The 15,507-nt window shown below is 61.3% G+C and overlaps 1 protein-coding gene across 10 annotated transcripts in view; it reads right to left on the bottom strand.

Moving 5' to 3' along the window:
* KCNIP2 (potassium voltage-gated channel interacting protein 2) overlaps window positions 1–15,507 on the bottom strand; it is a 54,042-nt gene that overhangs the window by 14,477 nt on the left and 24,058 nt on the right. For 2 of the 10 annotated variants that reach the window (XM_080402426.1, XM_080402430.1), the window contains exon 1: window positions 6,001–9,122. The exons of 6 other annotated variants lie outside the window; for them this stretch is intronic. In XM_080402426.1, the coding sequence (XP_080258552.1) occupies window positions 6,001–6,103 (103 nt within the window). In that variant the 5' untranslated portion in view covers window positions 6,104–9,122. 2 more of the 10 variants (XM_080402419.1, XM_080402418.1) reach the window with 2 other exon arrangements.

The raw sequence follows: 15,507 nt of genomic DNA, 5'->3' as shown, positions 1-15,507 counted from the left end.
ATCCCATCCCCATCCTTGTCCCGGTCCCACCTCCCCTGGTCAGGTCGATGATGCCCAGGGCATGGAGTAGCTTGAGGCTGGAGCACAGCAGCAGGATGATGCCCACCGTCTGCAGCCCCTGCGGGTCCCAGGGCGCCCCAGCAACAGACATCCCCCAGGCACAGAGCCCCAGCAGGCAGCTGGTCTGGCAGCAACAGACCCAGCAAGGGAGGAGGGGAGGGCAGGGGAGGAGAGACCTGCCTTGGCCCTCCCTCTTCCCGCCCAGACACCCACTCTGGGGTCCCTCAGGGAACCCAGGCTGCAGGGGAGGAGGGAGCCCACGCAACTTCCCAAGAGGCTCAGGGGTCAGCTGGCACCCCAGGGGCACCCCACAGCCTGGCACGGACACCCCACAGCACTCTAAACCACAGAGGGGTGCAGAGCTGGCACCAATGAGTGCGTGGAGGAGACTCCGCTGCCCCTGACTCCCACCCCAACAGCAGCACGTGGTGGCAGCAACCCTGGAGCCGAGCCGTGCACAGGGACCCTCGAGCTCATTGCTCACTGTCCCCCAGCCCAGGGACCAGCCCTGCTCAGAACAGCTCCCCTGCCCCATACCAAACCTGCCCTCCAGCAGGGCCCCCACCTTTGTGCACCCACAGCGTGGCACGAGGAGCTCCCTGCCGTGGAGCTGAGCCTTGTCCACCGATCACCTCCACGGACACCTGCAACCCTCACCTTCATTCTTCACCTCCTGGGGGAACATCTGCATCTCTGCACCGGCAGGTAAGTCACAGCCATGTGCAAGATCCGTGGCATGTGGAGGAACTGCAGCTGGGGGCTGCCAGCCCTGGGCACCTCACTGGCTGCTGGAGGGACATGTGCCCCACAGGGTGCTGCCTGGAGGGAGGGCAGCACGGCAGGGTGCCCAGCCTGGGTGGGGGCTCACCACAGCCCACCCAAAGCCCTGCCTTGTGGGCAGCAGGGCAGAGACCCCAGCCTGGCAACAGTGGTTATTAGAGTCTCTCCGAGCCGGTTTTCTATGCATCTCTCACCTAAAAGCTGCTTCTGATCTGACCACCCCCTGCTCCAGTGGCACAGCAAGCCCCAGGGCAGGTGCCCGTGGGGAATGAGACATTTCCCTGCATCCCTAGGAGGGGATGCTGCAACCAAACATGGATTGCACATAGGACCTCCTGCTACCTATCCTCTGGGGACGACCCCACAGAGACCTGGCCAAAGCAGCTCTGTTCCCACCTGTGCCCAGCTGGGGTCTAATCCTGCCCCTCGCAGGGAAGAGGTGAAGGAGACCCCGTTGAGCTCTCACAGCACCCTGCAGCCCAACACAACCCTGTGCTAGAAAGCCCCAGACCAGCTCCAAGCCAACCTCCCCCACTGGACTCAGGTTTCGTCCTCCACCAGCACTGCAGGGCTGCAAAGAAGGGCTGTCCCAGCAGGTTCCCTTGCTCTTTAGCTTTATTGCTTTTACTCCAGCCTGTGATTTTCTCACCTCCCTGTGGCTGAGTGATCTCCCTGCCCCTCCATTCTCTAGCTCAGAGCCCATTTCTGGAGCGGGATGCAGCAGAGTGAGGTCCTTGCTCTATGTCCAGCTGGATCCCCTTACTCCCCTCTCCAGGCACATCAGCAACAGAAAGAGCAAGCCAGGCCAGAGGGAATTGGGAGGGAAGCAATGTGAAAAGTGATTAACATGAGGCCGGAGGGAGAAGAGATTCAACAAGCTAATTACATCTGGCTGGGCTGAACGTGACACCACAGAGCAGCAGAGCCAGCGGGGTGTATGCTGCAGGTGCCGTGGTCCTTGGAAAGTTGGTGCTGGGAGAGCTGCCCTGCCCTGGCCCCAGCTATAGGGATCATGGCCAAGGGGACCCAGGAACAAGTCCCCTTCTCCCTAGCTTCACTCCCTCCAGGCAGAGCAAGACAGTGCAGCCCATCCTATGTCCATGGCGATGACCAGAGCTGATGCCCCTGGGTGCGAAGCATGTGGAAGATGCTCCACAGAGGGGAGCATAAGATCCCCAGGAGACTTTCTTCTTCAAGACCCCAATGCTGGCAGGATGCAGCCCAGCTACCGCATGCCTGAGAGTGTAAGGCTATGCCAGGATCCAAACTCTCTGCCCCTTCCCCTCCCTGCTTTGCAAGTCCTTACCATGAGCCATCAGTTTTCTCCTGATTCAGCCACCAGACCCTGCCCAGCCCTAAAGCCAGTTGAAAACCCTACCGGTCCTTGGAAAAGGAAAAGCAAGGGTTAAACCCACTGCACTTGGTGAAATCTCTGGTGCATCCCAGCCCAGGGATCAAAACTTCAACCTGGAGCACCTACAGCTGTCCCAGGCTGGATTTCAGTGCTCCAAGATCCACACCACCTGTAGCCAGCTCGCCTTGACCTCTCAGGTCTGTCAGAACTGCCAGGCTGGATGATGCCCTGAGCCCAGTGACCCCTGGCACTGTGCCCCAAAGGGCTGGTCCTTCCTGCAGCCAAGTCTCCTTGCTCCTGCCAAAGGGGTTCCTGGAAAGCAAGAGTGAAGCTGGGCTTGGCACAGAGCTTCACTCTCACCAGCACCACGGAGACACTCATTTTCTCCCCTCTCTGGAGGGACCCTTGCCTTGAGCTAGGTACCAGCAGGAGGCCATGCTGCTTGCTGCCACCACCCTCCTGCCTGGCATTCTTTGGTGTGCTGGTGGCACCCAGGAAGCTGCTGCTCCCTCCTGTTTCTCCCCAGACTCTGCAGGGGTTTGGCACCCTCCCCAGCCCTGCTTCCTCCTCCACATCCTCAGCTCTGGGGCAACAGCAGCAGCACCCTGGGGAAGGCAGGGGCCAGCGCAACTCATGTCAGGGGCTCTCCAAGACACCCCCAGTCCTGCCCGCCCCACACACAGACCCTGACCCGGCCAAGGTAGGGACAGTCCTGCCAGCCCCGGGCAGGCTGCAGTTATCCTGCCGATAGCAATCTGCAGCTTCATCTAATATTCATCTGAGGCTGGGCTAGCGGGTGGCTCTCCCGCCTTTTACCTCTGCCCACCCCTCCTCCCAGCCAGGACCAATTGCTCTCTGCTGAATTATTGATGCTGCACTTCAGGAGCCAAAATCAATAGTGTTTCTCTTCGCCTGCCCCCTCCTAAGCGCTTGGCTGAAGTGGGCTCTTGGTGGGGGACTGGGAGACCCACGGACAGCTCGGCAGTGCTCGGGTGGCTCTTCTGGGAGATGTTTGGGGCTGGAGACAGGCAGCGGTGGAGGGGTGACATGGCCTGTCAGTGATTAACCAGCTGGTAAACAACACCAGCTCCAGAATCAATGGCCCCTGGAGCAGAGCACACCCATGGGAGATGCTGCCAGACAGCCGCTCTGGCTGTAACACAAAGGCTGTAGCGGGGTCCAAGGAGGGACAGTGCCAAGGGGACAGGGCGAGGGGGTACAGACAACCAGTGCTCCTGTCCAAGCCCTTGCTCAGAGGAGGCCCAGCTCCAGATGGAGGACAGGCTGCCTGGGGCCTCATCCAGCTGAGTTTGGAAATCCACCAAGCCTGGAGCTCCCCTGTGTCGTCCCACTCCCCTCCATGGGGCAGATGGGGTCTCACTGAAAGATGCTCCCATTGAATCCTTCCCCAGGGCTGGGACATTTTTCTGGTTTCCTCTGGAGATGCTCCATTCCCAGCCCATCACTGTGGCAGCACAACACTTCCCAGCACCCAGGGACACCACCAGCACGGCCTGGGCAGACAGACAACCACAGGCAGGGGGCCGGCAGGGATGGGGCAGGGAGAATGCAGGGTGGCAGCCGGAGCAGGGGAAGCACAGCAGGCTGTATCGATGGCTCCAGAGTGGGTGGTGGGGCCCCGTGTCCATTAGCAGATCTGAGCCATTAGTGTACGGTTTCAGGCTCTTTGTGGTCCCTGGGCTGTCACTGCTCGCCCAGGCACAGCTGGTAAACAACCCCCGCCGGGGACCCAGCATTTCACAGCTCCAGACACAGCCTGAGACTTTCCCCAGAGAGCAAAGTCTCCTACCTGCTGCCTCCCAAGCAAGGGGGGCGACCCATGCAACAGCACCTCACCCCCATCCCAACACAGAGCTGCTCACCTGCAGGACTCCCCGTATGGTGCGCAGGGCTCAGCTTAACCTCAGCCAAATTCTGCCCCTTCAGCAACACATTTCCCTCTCTTCCAGGCACCTTTTGTGATGAGAGCAGTTGCTGCCCATCTGGGTCACCTGGGTCTCAGTCCCACTGCCACAGCTGTGGTGAATCTCCATCCAGGCCAGAGGGACGCACATCTCCCCGCCATGGGGATGCAGGTGGAGTGGGACAGGGCAGGCTGTGCCTCCCCACCCTGAGCAGTGACACCATGTGCTCCTGGGGTTGAGAGACAACTGGCAGCAAGGCCCCCTTCACTGGAGACATGCCACCATCCATCCCAGTCACCTCTGAAGGGGAGCAGGCTGACAGGGACAAGGCTGGGCACAGGACACCCCATCTCCAACCTCCTGCCCTGGCCCAGGCCAGAGTAAAATCACTTGCAAGGGGGCAAGGAGTATGCCCCAGGGGACGGAGGAGCATGGCCCAGGCAAGGAGCAGCCACACAGGCCAAGGGGGGCCCTGCCTTGTCCTGCACCCCTCAGCAGGATTGCTGCAGGGGCCAGAGGGCTCTCTGCCTCCCCCCTCTCCACCGTCGCTGGGAGCCAGCATGCTGCAGAGCAGCTGCAATCAATGCCACCGACTTCAGTCCAAAGCTTTGGGCAGCTGCACGGGGAAGCAAAAGCACACGCAAGGGGGGAAAGCAGGGTCTGGGGGAGGCACCTCCCAGATTGTCGGCAGAACTGGGGAGGGAGGGTTTAACCTGGGCACAGTCAGTGTGCCCCCCCTCCAGGGCTCACAGGCAGGATGCGTGGCAGTTAGTTCAGCCCTGCCTCAGTTTCCCTCCTGGCATGATCCAGGCAGCAGCACTGCCACTGGAGCACAAGGACAAAGCAAGCAGTTAAGCAGCAATGGAAGCTTCCACCCACCATGCTTTCCTGTCCCACTAGCAGGTTCGCAGGACCAGAGGGAGAGATGCCCCCTCCCAGTCTTCCCCCTCCTCCCCACCCCCAGACACAGCTGACCACAGCTGCTGCCCAGGGGTGCCCTGGCATCATTTGCGGAGGGTAGCCGGCATTCACTGCTGCACCCAGCTTGTGCAGGAGCCAGCGCTGCAGAATCGGAGCAGAGCATCCTGGAGCATCAGTGAACCAGGCAAACTGCCTGTCACCTCCTCACCCTGTGTGTGCCCAACACCCGGGGCTGGGCAGGCTGTAGCATCCTTCAGATGGGCATCTGCAGGCATGGGCAGGGTCTGGGCAGGGCTGGGGGACCTTTCTCACAACCATCACCCCTGGGAGTCTAGGGAGCACCCGGACAAGTGGTCCTGACCTCCATCCCACCACACAGAGTCTCTTGAGCGGATCTGGGCTCTGCCAAGCATGCCCCACACGCGCCATCAGCACCTTACATGGCCCATCACCATCCGGGCAGCACCCCCAGTGTCCCCCCACCCTGCCCAAGGGCCACAGGGGGCCCTGGGGAGAGCCAGGAGCAGGAAGCGCAGCAGGCACCCAACCTGCCCAGGCCTGGCTCCTCTGCAGGCTGGTGCATGTTCAGGGTGAGGTGACCACGGTCCCTGGGGACACCTTGCTCCTGTAGAGGTGCTGGAAAACACCCTGGTGCCCACTTGCATGCTCACACACAGTCACAGCCCACAGCACCCCAGCACACATCAAAGTCACCACTGTGCAGCAGACACCCTGCCAGTCCTGTCCCCTCCCCATGTCCCCAGCCACTGGGACCTTGCACGCAGCAGGCAGGACACCCTGCTCCTTGCATCCTACTCCCCTACAAGCAGCAGACAGACACCATGTCCCAGGACTCTCCCGTGAATGCAGCAGCCTCAGAGCATCCTTGGGGCAGCTCTAGACACCCACCGCCTGCCCCGCCGTGTCCCCAGAGGAGCCAGCACCGCCCACGCCCGTTACCTTCCAAGGACACGGGCTCAAAGAGGCCAAACTGCTCCAGCACCTTGACGAAGAGGACCAAGACCACCAGCACCGCGATCATCTCAAGGCCTTCCAGGTTCATGGTGGGGGTGTCTCATGGCCCTACACCCTCCCACCCCCTTCCCACCACAGTCTTGCAGCCACCTCACCCCAGCGCCATGGCCGCTGGACCACGCATCCCCAGGGACCCCAGCTTCTGTCCCCAAGGGGGGACTGGCTGTCACGCCTCTACTTGGGGGGGCCCGTCATCAGCTGTGGACAAGCAAGGGCTCAGCACAGGGCTGTGGCAGGCAGCTAGAGGAGCCCCAGCTGAGAGCCCAGGCAGAGCACGGCCGTGCCTGCGAGTAAGAGCGGAGAGAGGCCAAGTGGAGGGAGGCGTGGGGGGGTGGCGGGGATGGGGGAGCTGGGGGGGGAAAGAAGGCATGCCCTCCCATTCCAATGACACCACCTCCATCGATTTGCTTAATGCAGTTGCTAAGGAAACGGGCCACAGATATTAAAAGGCACTCCGTTCCCAGGGGGGTACATGGGGAGGGACAGGACGCTGGGCACTGGCTAAACATCCAGGATGGAATGACTCAGACTTGTCCTCTGCGCCCCACAGGCATGACTGCCCCATGGGGACCACCACGGCTGAGCACCCCAAGGTCCCCACAAACCTCTCCTGGGGAGGGTCTGGGGCAACAGGTCCAGCTGCCCCATTTCCAAGCAGGCAGATGGGTCAGGCCATCCCGCTGAGAGCCAAGGGGGGGCGGGAAGCAGGGCTGGGGGGCCGGGCCGGGAGCGGAGGCTGTGATGCAGGATGCCTGAGACACTGCCAGACCTGCAGGCAGTGCAGCAATAGGCAGGAGAGGAGGGTACACAGGGGCTGGGAACCCAGCAGGACCAAGGGACCCAGTCAAGGTCACACAGCAGCTGGAGGCAGAGGGCAAACACAGGCGTCCGCATGCCTGGGGCACACATCCACGCACAGCTAACGGGGCTATATTTAGCTCCTATGGTTTTTTTTAAAACAGCATCCCAGCCCTTGCCTGGCTGCTCGATCACAGGCCACAGGGACAACCTGGGAGCCAGGTGCCCCACCGGTCCCTGCCCCATCACCAGGGCTCAGCACCCTTTGGGGTGCACAGCTTTCCCTGGGGATGCCTCTGGCACTGCCCATCCCCAGGTGGGCAAGTCCCACATGGGGCATGATGCAAGACCAGTCCAAACTCGGCACCAGTGCGGCAGGAAGGGAGCAGGGCTGCCCCCATACTATTGCTGTCCCCCACCCTGCCCTGTCCCCTCCAGAAGCAAGGCTGGCTGCCCCAGGTGCAGCTGGGGTGGTTCCAGGACCCTCCTGCCCCCACAAAGGGCCCTGCAGACAGGACCGGGGCAGAAAGTTCCTTTTCCTCCCTGTTGTCTTTGTGCTGGGGCAGGGGTAAATATGTCACCAAGGGGAAGAAAACATCACCCTGGGACACCTACGGGGGAAAAGGGTGGGAGAGGTGCTGGCTGATGCTGGCAAGAGCTCCCAGCAGGGCTGCCCCACACCAGCCCCCAGGCCCCCATTCCCAGCCTAGGAGGCTGCAGGTTTGTCCCCTGGCAGGGGATGGAGAGGGCTGGTGGCTCAGTCCCAGGTCATGTCATGGCTTGGCTATCTAGTGGCTCCTTGCCACCAGGCTCAGCATCTTCTGCCTGCCTGGGGCGTGCTCACAAGGCTGTGATGCCAGCAGAAGGTGCCAGCGATGCATCAGAGGCGGCTTGGGGAGAGAGCTGTAAGTCCTCCCTGGGGAAACATCCCTCAGGCTGGAAGTTTTCAGACCTGACATTTCCTTTTCTTGGAAAGAGGTGAGTTTCCAGGCACTGAGCCTGGATTTCACCTGGCTGGCTCCCAGTTTTGCCCCCGAGCGACAGGGTGACACAGACCTGTTGCACTCCAGAAGGAAGTTTCCCACTGACATCAACTGCATTTTTAAAGCCATTTTTCTTGCTAAGCCCCAGCTGCAATCCATCCTCTCCTCAAGCTTCCAGCTGCTCCCAGGGCCGATGCCTGTTCCACACACCATGGGGCTATTTATGCAATCTAATCTTGGCCAGACACAGCGGTAGAGGAGCCCTTCCAGCCTGAGCCAGGACTTGTCCCAGCAAAGAGGGTTTGGGGCAGCCCCTCTGCGAAGCGAACCTGCTCAGCCCATGTGAGCAGACCGTCATCAGCACCTAGCATGTCTCCACCAGCGTTGTGGGATGCTGGGGCCAAAGGGTGCAGCAGCAGGTCAGCCACCAAGTGACAGCTTCCCCACCTGCCGTCATGCCCATCCTGTCCCAGCCGGCCTCCCCGGCGGAGCAGCAATACATCACCCACTGGCCGGTATGTCAGGATTATTAATTTCCACGCTGGAGCCATTAATAAAAGCCCTCCACTGTTCACTGCCAGCACAACACACGATCCCACCAGGATCAGCACAGGCACCCGGTGCCAGTCCCATGTCCCAGCGCCACACACCATGCCAGAGTCCAGCTCCCAGCACTCCCAAAGTCACCAGGGTTTCTTGGCCAGAGCACATTCCCTCCCACTGAGGGTAGCTCCAGACAGGCTGGGGGTGTCAGGGGACCACCTCCTCAGCTCGCCCAGGTCCCAAGGGATGTTTCTCCAGCTGGACCTGCCCTCAGGATGGAGGAGACACACAGAACCCCACATGGGGCTCACTCATGCAGCTGCCTGCAAAGGATGCTCGAAAGGCCACCCAAAACATAAACACCCCATGAGAAGTGGGACAGGGCTTTGCCCCCCATCCCACACCAAGGGGCATCACTCCCAGGGGTGGCTCCTCGCCCCTGCAGCCAGCCAGCCTTTGGCCATGCCACGGGAAGAGCCATGAGGCCCTGGCTGAGCCATTCAGGGAGAGGTCACACAGATGGATGGAGAAACGTACACCCTGGGCAGGAGACACCCTGCGCATCCCCAGACACATGGTGCTGGTGCCACCTCTCCTGCCTGCTCCTCTCCTTGGGGGTCTCACCCTGCAAAGCCCCCAGCACACACATCCCACTGCAGCATGGCTCAGAGAGACTCTTCACCGGGACCCCAGGACCCCTACCACATCCCAGAGCTCCCCAACACACCAGCTAAGGAGCAAAGATGTAGGTCATGCCCAAAGGGACCAAGAGCCCCAAAATGCAGGTTGAGTCCCCAGCACCAGCACCAGGCACCCCCACAGTGGGGGAGGCACCGCGGAGCCCATCTGCATCCACATCCCGCAGCAAGGGGCAGCGGTACCCAGACACCAGCAGCATGGCAGAGCTGGATAACCCTGGAGCAGCCCTGGGCAGTGCCGTGGCTTGGCCATGGCTGCCACTGGCTGCTCTCCCACATGGTGGAGCAGGACTAGGGCCAGGAGAAACAAATAAAGTGACTGAGGAGAAGATCGAGGAGTCCCAGAGAGGGGGTCTCCCATCCCGCTCTCCGACACCAAGCGCCCGGCTTTCCTCGCCACCTGGCTTGTGGAAGGGGACAGGACAGGCCAGCATCACCCTGTCCCCCCATGTCCCCAACCCCGTACCTTCAATGCCGCTGATGATTTTGAAGCAGCGGGTGGTGAACCAATAGGAGATGAGAAGGAGGATGGCAATCAGGGAGGCATAGAGCAGGCTGTCGTTGTGCAGGGATGCCCTCTCCATGGCTCCATCCCCTGTGCCTGCTCGCGCCCCCTGCCCAGTCCTGCCACGCTATCTGGGGCAGCCCTGTCCCGGCCCGCCAGAGGAGCCGGCCACCACGGGCAGGGAGGCGGGGGGCCGCACGGGCAGGCAGGCAAGTAATTGGGAGCATTGTGTGAGAGCCAGGCTCCCAAACCAATTACCTTAATTGTGCTCAGGCAGCACATGGCAAACAGTTAAAAATAACCCTCCCGGCCCGGGGGGAGAGTGGCACCATCAGCCAGGGGAAGGAAGCAGGGGGCAGAGAACAGATGGGGCTCGCTACACATGTGGCTGCGTCTCCATGCCATGGGGCCAGCAAGGCACTGCCACAGCCTGATGGCTGCTCTGAGTTCACTGATGACCCCGGGACCCTCACAGCTCAGCCCCTCGCTGCCACCCCACGGGAGGAGCTGGGAGTCCTGGAAATGGGGCCCTCCAGGGAACGGTGCTGCAGCCCAGGATTGGTGGATGCCAGGATCTCCACCGAGATGCCTGTGCCTGTCCTTGCTCCAGACACCGGGCCTTGAAGGAAGGTGTCTCTGCAGCCCTGCTGGCCCAGAGAGCTGGGTCTGGCAGAGAGGTGCTGGCATCTCATTCCCTGTGCCCCAGCACAGCACCTCCCAGGGATGCCTGGGATCAGCATCCACTTTTCTCAGCTTGGAGTCAGAGCCAACCAGCCCGGTTCCTGCTCTGCAATGCCAGGCGCACTTGGGCAGTGCCACTGTGGGTTTGGGCACACTTCCTCACACACCCCAAACCCCACGGGATTAGCTGCACCCGTGCCTGAGACACCTCCAGTCCCTGGACCACATCGCAGCCCCATTGGCCACCTTGTGGGACACGCAGCTGGGGAAGATGCTGGACCAAAGCATTTCAGCCTGACACCTTTTTCATACAAGATGTCTCATCCCCACCTCTGCATCTACTGCCAAGGGGAGGTGGCCACCCAGGTGTAGGGTGAGGAGCCCAGCATCGTCCCAGTTGTGCCCATTTCAGGGCACACAACCCAGGCATTCAGGGCTCTCCTCTCCTCTCTTCTCCCTTCTGCAAGACCGGCTGCTCTGAGCATTCACAGGGGACACAGGACAGGGTGGCAAAGTGTCCCCAGCACGTACCCGTGGCTCGGTGCTGGGGAGGGCAGCAGACCCTGTAATGCTACCCCAGGTACAGCTGCGCCAAGATGGGCAGCCCAGGTTGGCACTGAGTCCACGCTGCCTGTCCCAGCTTGGGCTGTGACAATAACAGCCGTGAAACATCCCTCACGCAGCCACCCCCGCCCTGGCTCTCTGGTGCTGGCAGCAGTGCAGCTCTGCGACCTGGCCAAAATGAACCGTTCCACCAGCCACCAGCCGGATATAAACAAAAGTGCCCAGGAGCGTGTTTTCTTGCCCAAAAAGCAGCTCCATGCCACAGGCATGCACAGGGCAACACCCACAGCCACGTAGCTGGTACTTGTCCCCATCCTCCCAGCACTGCCAGCACCTGGGCATGGGGGACTGTCTCCTGCTGTGGGATGGGAGCAAATAGGGAGGGAGCAGGGCAGTCACCCATCATCAAGGGACCTGTCTTTTCCAGAGGGGACCATGCACCTTGACCATGGCCAGGCACTGCCCTGCCTGGGAGCCACCCCTGTGGCTACCCCTAGGGTGCTCCTAGTTTGGTGCTGCAGGATGCCAGGGCACTATCCCCCCAAAATGTGCTATAGGACCACTGGGCAACAGCAGAGGTGATAGTCCCTGGGCTCAGCTGGGCAGCACCTGCCCAGGCCACTTGGGCACTGTCGACCCATTGCAGGGGCCAGCCTGATGGATAGGAGCCTCTCCTTTTTTTTGGTTCTCGGGGCCATCATCCATTAGGGAGAGTTAAATTTAGGTTACAGCTGATCCCTTATTACCTTGCTGCTAATCAGAGCGCGAGCAGATTATTAATAAGCACATTAAAATATTGGCGAAATGCTATTTTTGGGAGATGAAGTCACAGTTTTAATCTGGTTAATTGATTGAGTCATTTCTCTTTCCCCCCCATCGGCGACCCGTCCTTGGCTAGCTCCCCAGGGAACCCAGCCAGGAGGGCACCCCACCCCGGGGCGCGCCTGGCCAGGCACCCAGGGCCCTCTGTGGTGAGCTCCACAGGACCTCCTTCACCTATGCAGGGAGGGCAGAGGGGCTCATTGCTCTCCAAAAGGGGTCGATGGGGGAGGACAGGGGTTGGATGGGGGCAGCATCCTGGTGACTCATGTGCCACATGGACTGAAGCGGCGGCTGGGGAGAAGGGGTTGCTGCAGAGGGGAGAAGCCTGTGCAAGCCCCACATCTCACTCCCAATCCCAGGCTCTGAGCCTTAGCAGGGCACAGAGCTACCTGGCTCTGGATTTCACCCCACTTCAGCTTGTCCCAGAGCATGGGAGTACACCAAGGAGCGAGTGAGCAGTGGTAGCTGGTGCCCAACTACCAGCCATACCCTCTACGCCCATCACAGCCCCATACACACCCAGCAGGGTTGCATGGGCAGCACCCCTGGGGCTGCCCAGCACCACACATGGCCAGCCCAGAGACCCAGTCCCAGTGGGACACTCGCTACAGATCCAGCCCCACAGTGCCCAGCTGCAAAGCCAAGGACAGCAGAACAAAGACCTGCAGGACATCCTTGCAGGTGATGGGGATGGGAGCACCCCAAGGTCCCCTTCCCACCCCACTCCACGACTTGCAGCTCTGACACTCACACCCGGAGCCAGACTCAGCTGACTCATCCTCTGTCCCCTCCATGCCGGGCTAGCTGGCCCATTCCTGATGGAGCCAGCTAGCGGGGATGGACCCAGCGCTGCCTGTAGGCACACACAGCCTCTGGAGCCTGGCACGCTGCTGGGCATGGGGGACTGTGCCCCGCTGTGGGGGGACCCTCCATCGCAGGGCTCAGGTCCCCACGGGTAGGGAGGTGGCATGGCAGCTGGGCACGGCCCACAGGGCAAATACTGCTCCATGTCCCAGCCCCCTGTGCTGCGCCAAGAGCATCCACAGGCTGCCCCCACCATCCTCTGGCCCCAGGGATGGGTGCAGGCTGGGGAGACCCAGGGGCTCGTCTGGGTCAGCAGGGGACAGAGCCTGGGATAATTTTTTGGGGGAGGCTGGGTCCCGGTGAAGGCGGTGCAAGTCCCAGCCCCGCTCCAAGGTGTGACAGTGCCACATTGGCCCAACAAGGCCTTCCCCATGCTCCCGGCACGGCGCATCTCTCCCCAGCACCATCGTAGCCCAGAGGGGCAGCCTCAGGATCCCCATGGGGAGGGCAACCAGCCCCCAGCATGGGGGCACAGGGACAGGGACAGAAGCAGGGCACCCAGGATCCCAGAACACACAGGCACATGACAACCCCTCCAAGATGTGTCCATTTGAGTCAGAAGGTGGCTCTGGGCTCAAACCCACGAGAGAGGGTCCTGGCCAGCTGGCTGGGCCACAGAAGGGCTGGCAGAGGGATGCAGGTCCTGGTACGGCTGTGACAGCAAACCGGGAGCACACGGCAAGCAGCTCCAGTACCAGGTGGCATCCCAGGATACGAGCACGGGCGGATGCGGGCACCAGGGTGTGTCCCTGCCCCAGTCCGTGGGCACACCCAGGGCTTCTCCAGCCGGAGGGATGGAGGGTCTGCAGCCCTGGCCTCAGAGGAGGCTGATGCCTGGCATGGCAGGGAAGGGTCGGAGCAGCTGCAATTTATTTGCACAGCAGTTTTTGCACATTCCACTCTACACCAGTCCCCTCCCCATTATAATGGGGACATTATTATAATAAAACATTCCTGTCACGCCAGGTCCACAGGGGACCTTCAGGGGCTCTCGTTGACTCCCGTAAGCATTTCCAGCTTTGCCCCACATGGAGACCAGTGCAACTCCTCCACCTGGAGCTGAATTGCTCAGCACTGCTCAGCACCTAAACAGCATTTCATCCCCTCCGCAAATAACCCCGCAGAGCCTACCAGACAGAGACCCCCTCCCACAGAACAGAGCCCCTGTGCCCTCCAGAGCAGCACCTACCTTGGGAGAGGGTCCCGGTGACAAACTGGTAGAAGAAGCGGATCACCCGGCCCAGCTGCCTCTTGCAGCGCTGCTGGCAGTGGCTCATGGCTCCCGCTCACAGCGCTGGGGAGGGACCCAGCTGTACCCCCTCCCGGCTGGCAAACAGCCCACCAGCTCCTGCGAGCAGCAGGCGATGCCCGGGGGAGGACCGAGCCTTCCTCCCTGTAGCAAGCCTGCGGGCATCGGCGGCAGGTCCAGCCCAGTGGAGAGGGCACAGGCAGTGTCTGGTAGCGCGGCAGCCGCCAGGCCCCGCTCCCAGGAGGCAGGCAGCCAGCTGGGAAGTTTTGTGCTGGGATGCTCCTGTGCAGGCTGGCTGCAATCCAGAGGGGCCGGGGGGCTAGTGGCGATGCCTCTCCCAGGGCTTAGGCTCACAAAAGCTGACCGCAGGCTCAGAGAGGGAGCGAGGTGCCCGAGCGATCCCCCTAGTGCCGTGCCAGCCCACCAGCCCCCTCCGTGCAGCAAAGTTGCAGGAAGAGGTGGAGAGTAGTGGCAGGGGGATGCTCAGGGCTGGGGAGCCCAGCAGTGCCAGCCAGCTCTTCGGGAGAGGCAGATGGATGTCTCCCTGGTTGGCAGAGCCTCGGGTTGCCCCTGGCTCCAGGTCCGCCCCTTGCCACCAGCTCGACCCGGCACTTCACGCCCCGGCTGGCCGGGAACCAGAGGCAGGTTGGTATGGCAACCCGCAGACTCCACAGGTGCCGCTGACCAATGAGGCACTGCTGCATCCCAGGGCCGCCTCTCTCCAAGAGCAGGGAAGAATGCTCCTTCCGGAGGGGAGCCGGCACCCAGAGCATCCTGCATCCTTGGGCATCAGCCCTCTGCTTCCACTATCGAGCGCTGTGAGCATCCTGCACCCCCAGGCATCAATTATCTGTTCCAGTCAGCCAGCGCTGTGTGTGTCCTGCATCCCCGGCCATCAACAATCCAGTGCTGCAAGTGTCCTGCATCCCTGTGGCAACAGCGCTCCAGCACTGCAAGCATCCTGCATTCCCCAGCATCAGCCCTCCAGCATGGTGAGCATTCTGCATCCCGGGCATCCATTCCCACTGGCTCCACACAGGGGAGGAGACAAGGATCCGTGCAAGGACAGGAGGAACAGGAGACAGACTCCCAGTCCCAGACCACCCAGGCTGAGAGCTGCTCCCTCCAAAGCTCAGCCTGGCAGTGAGTTGCTAGCTTGCACAGTATGTCAGAGCCAGAAGAGAGTCTGGCGCATGGCGGTGGTGGGATTTCCCTGCTCCAGAGCCAGCCTGAGATGCTCTGTGCCGAATTAAGACAACATCCCTTCCCCAAGTCTCATTTTCCCAGCTGCAGTTCCCTCTCTACATCGCATCCACACCCCACACCAGCAGGTTCTCTCAGTTCTGCATCCATCTAGGCTCTATTATCTCATAAGCTTCATCTCTTATTAATGGGGGAGGAAGCGAACAAAAAGGGACCTGATGGAAATTATAGCTTCTTCTCCCTCAGGGACGGGAAAGGGGGTGCAGGCATTATCCAGCCAGTAAAAGTCCGCCTGCCCAGTCCCTACCAATGCCTCAACAAGGAGCCCCAAAGGAAGGGGCAGGAGCACCCTCAGGGGTTGGTATGGGGTAGCCTCACCCCTTGGTCCCTAAAAGAAGGGCCATCCCCTCCAAACCAAGCCATCCCTGTCTGTTATGCTGGCTATGACCTGCCCCCCGACAGTGACCCACACTCCCCCCATGGTGGACAGTGTCCCAGGGTGGTGGGGGGACAGGCACCAGG

The sequence above is a fragment of the Falco punctatus genome (assembly GCF_963210335.1).
Source record: "Falco punctatus genome assembly, chromosome: 9".
Classification (NCBI taxonomy): domain Eukaryota; kingdom Metazoa; phylum Chordata; class Aves; order Falconiformes; family Falconidae; genus Falco; species Falco punctatus.
Note: the sequence above shows the minus strand (reverse complement) of the source record. Positions and strands in the feature narration are given on the sequence as shown.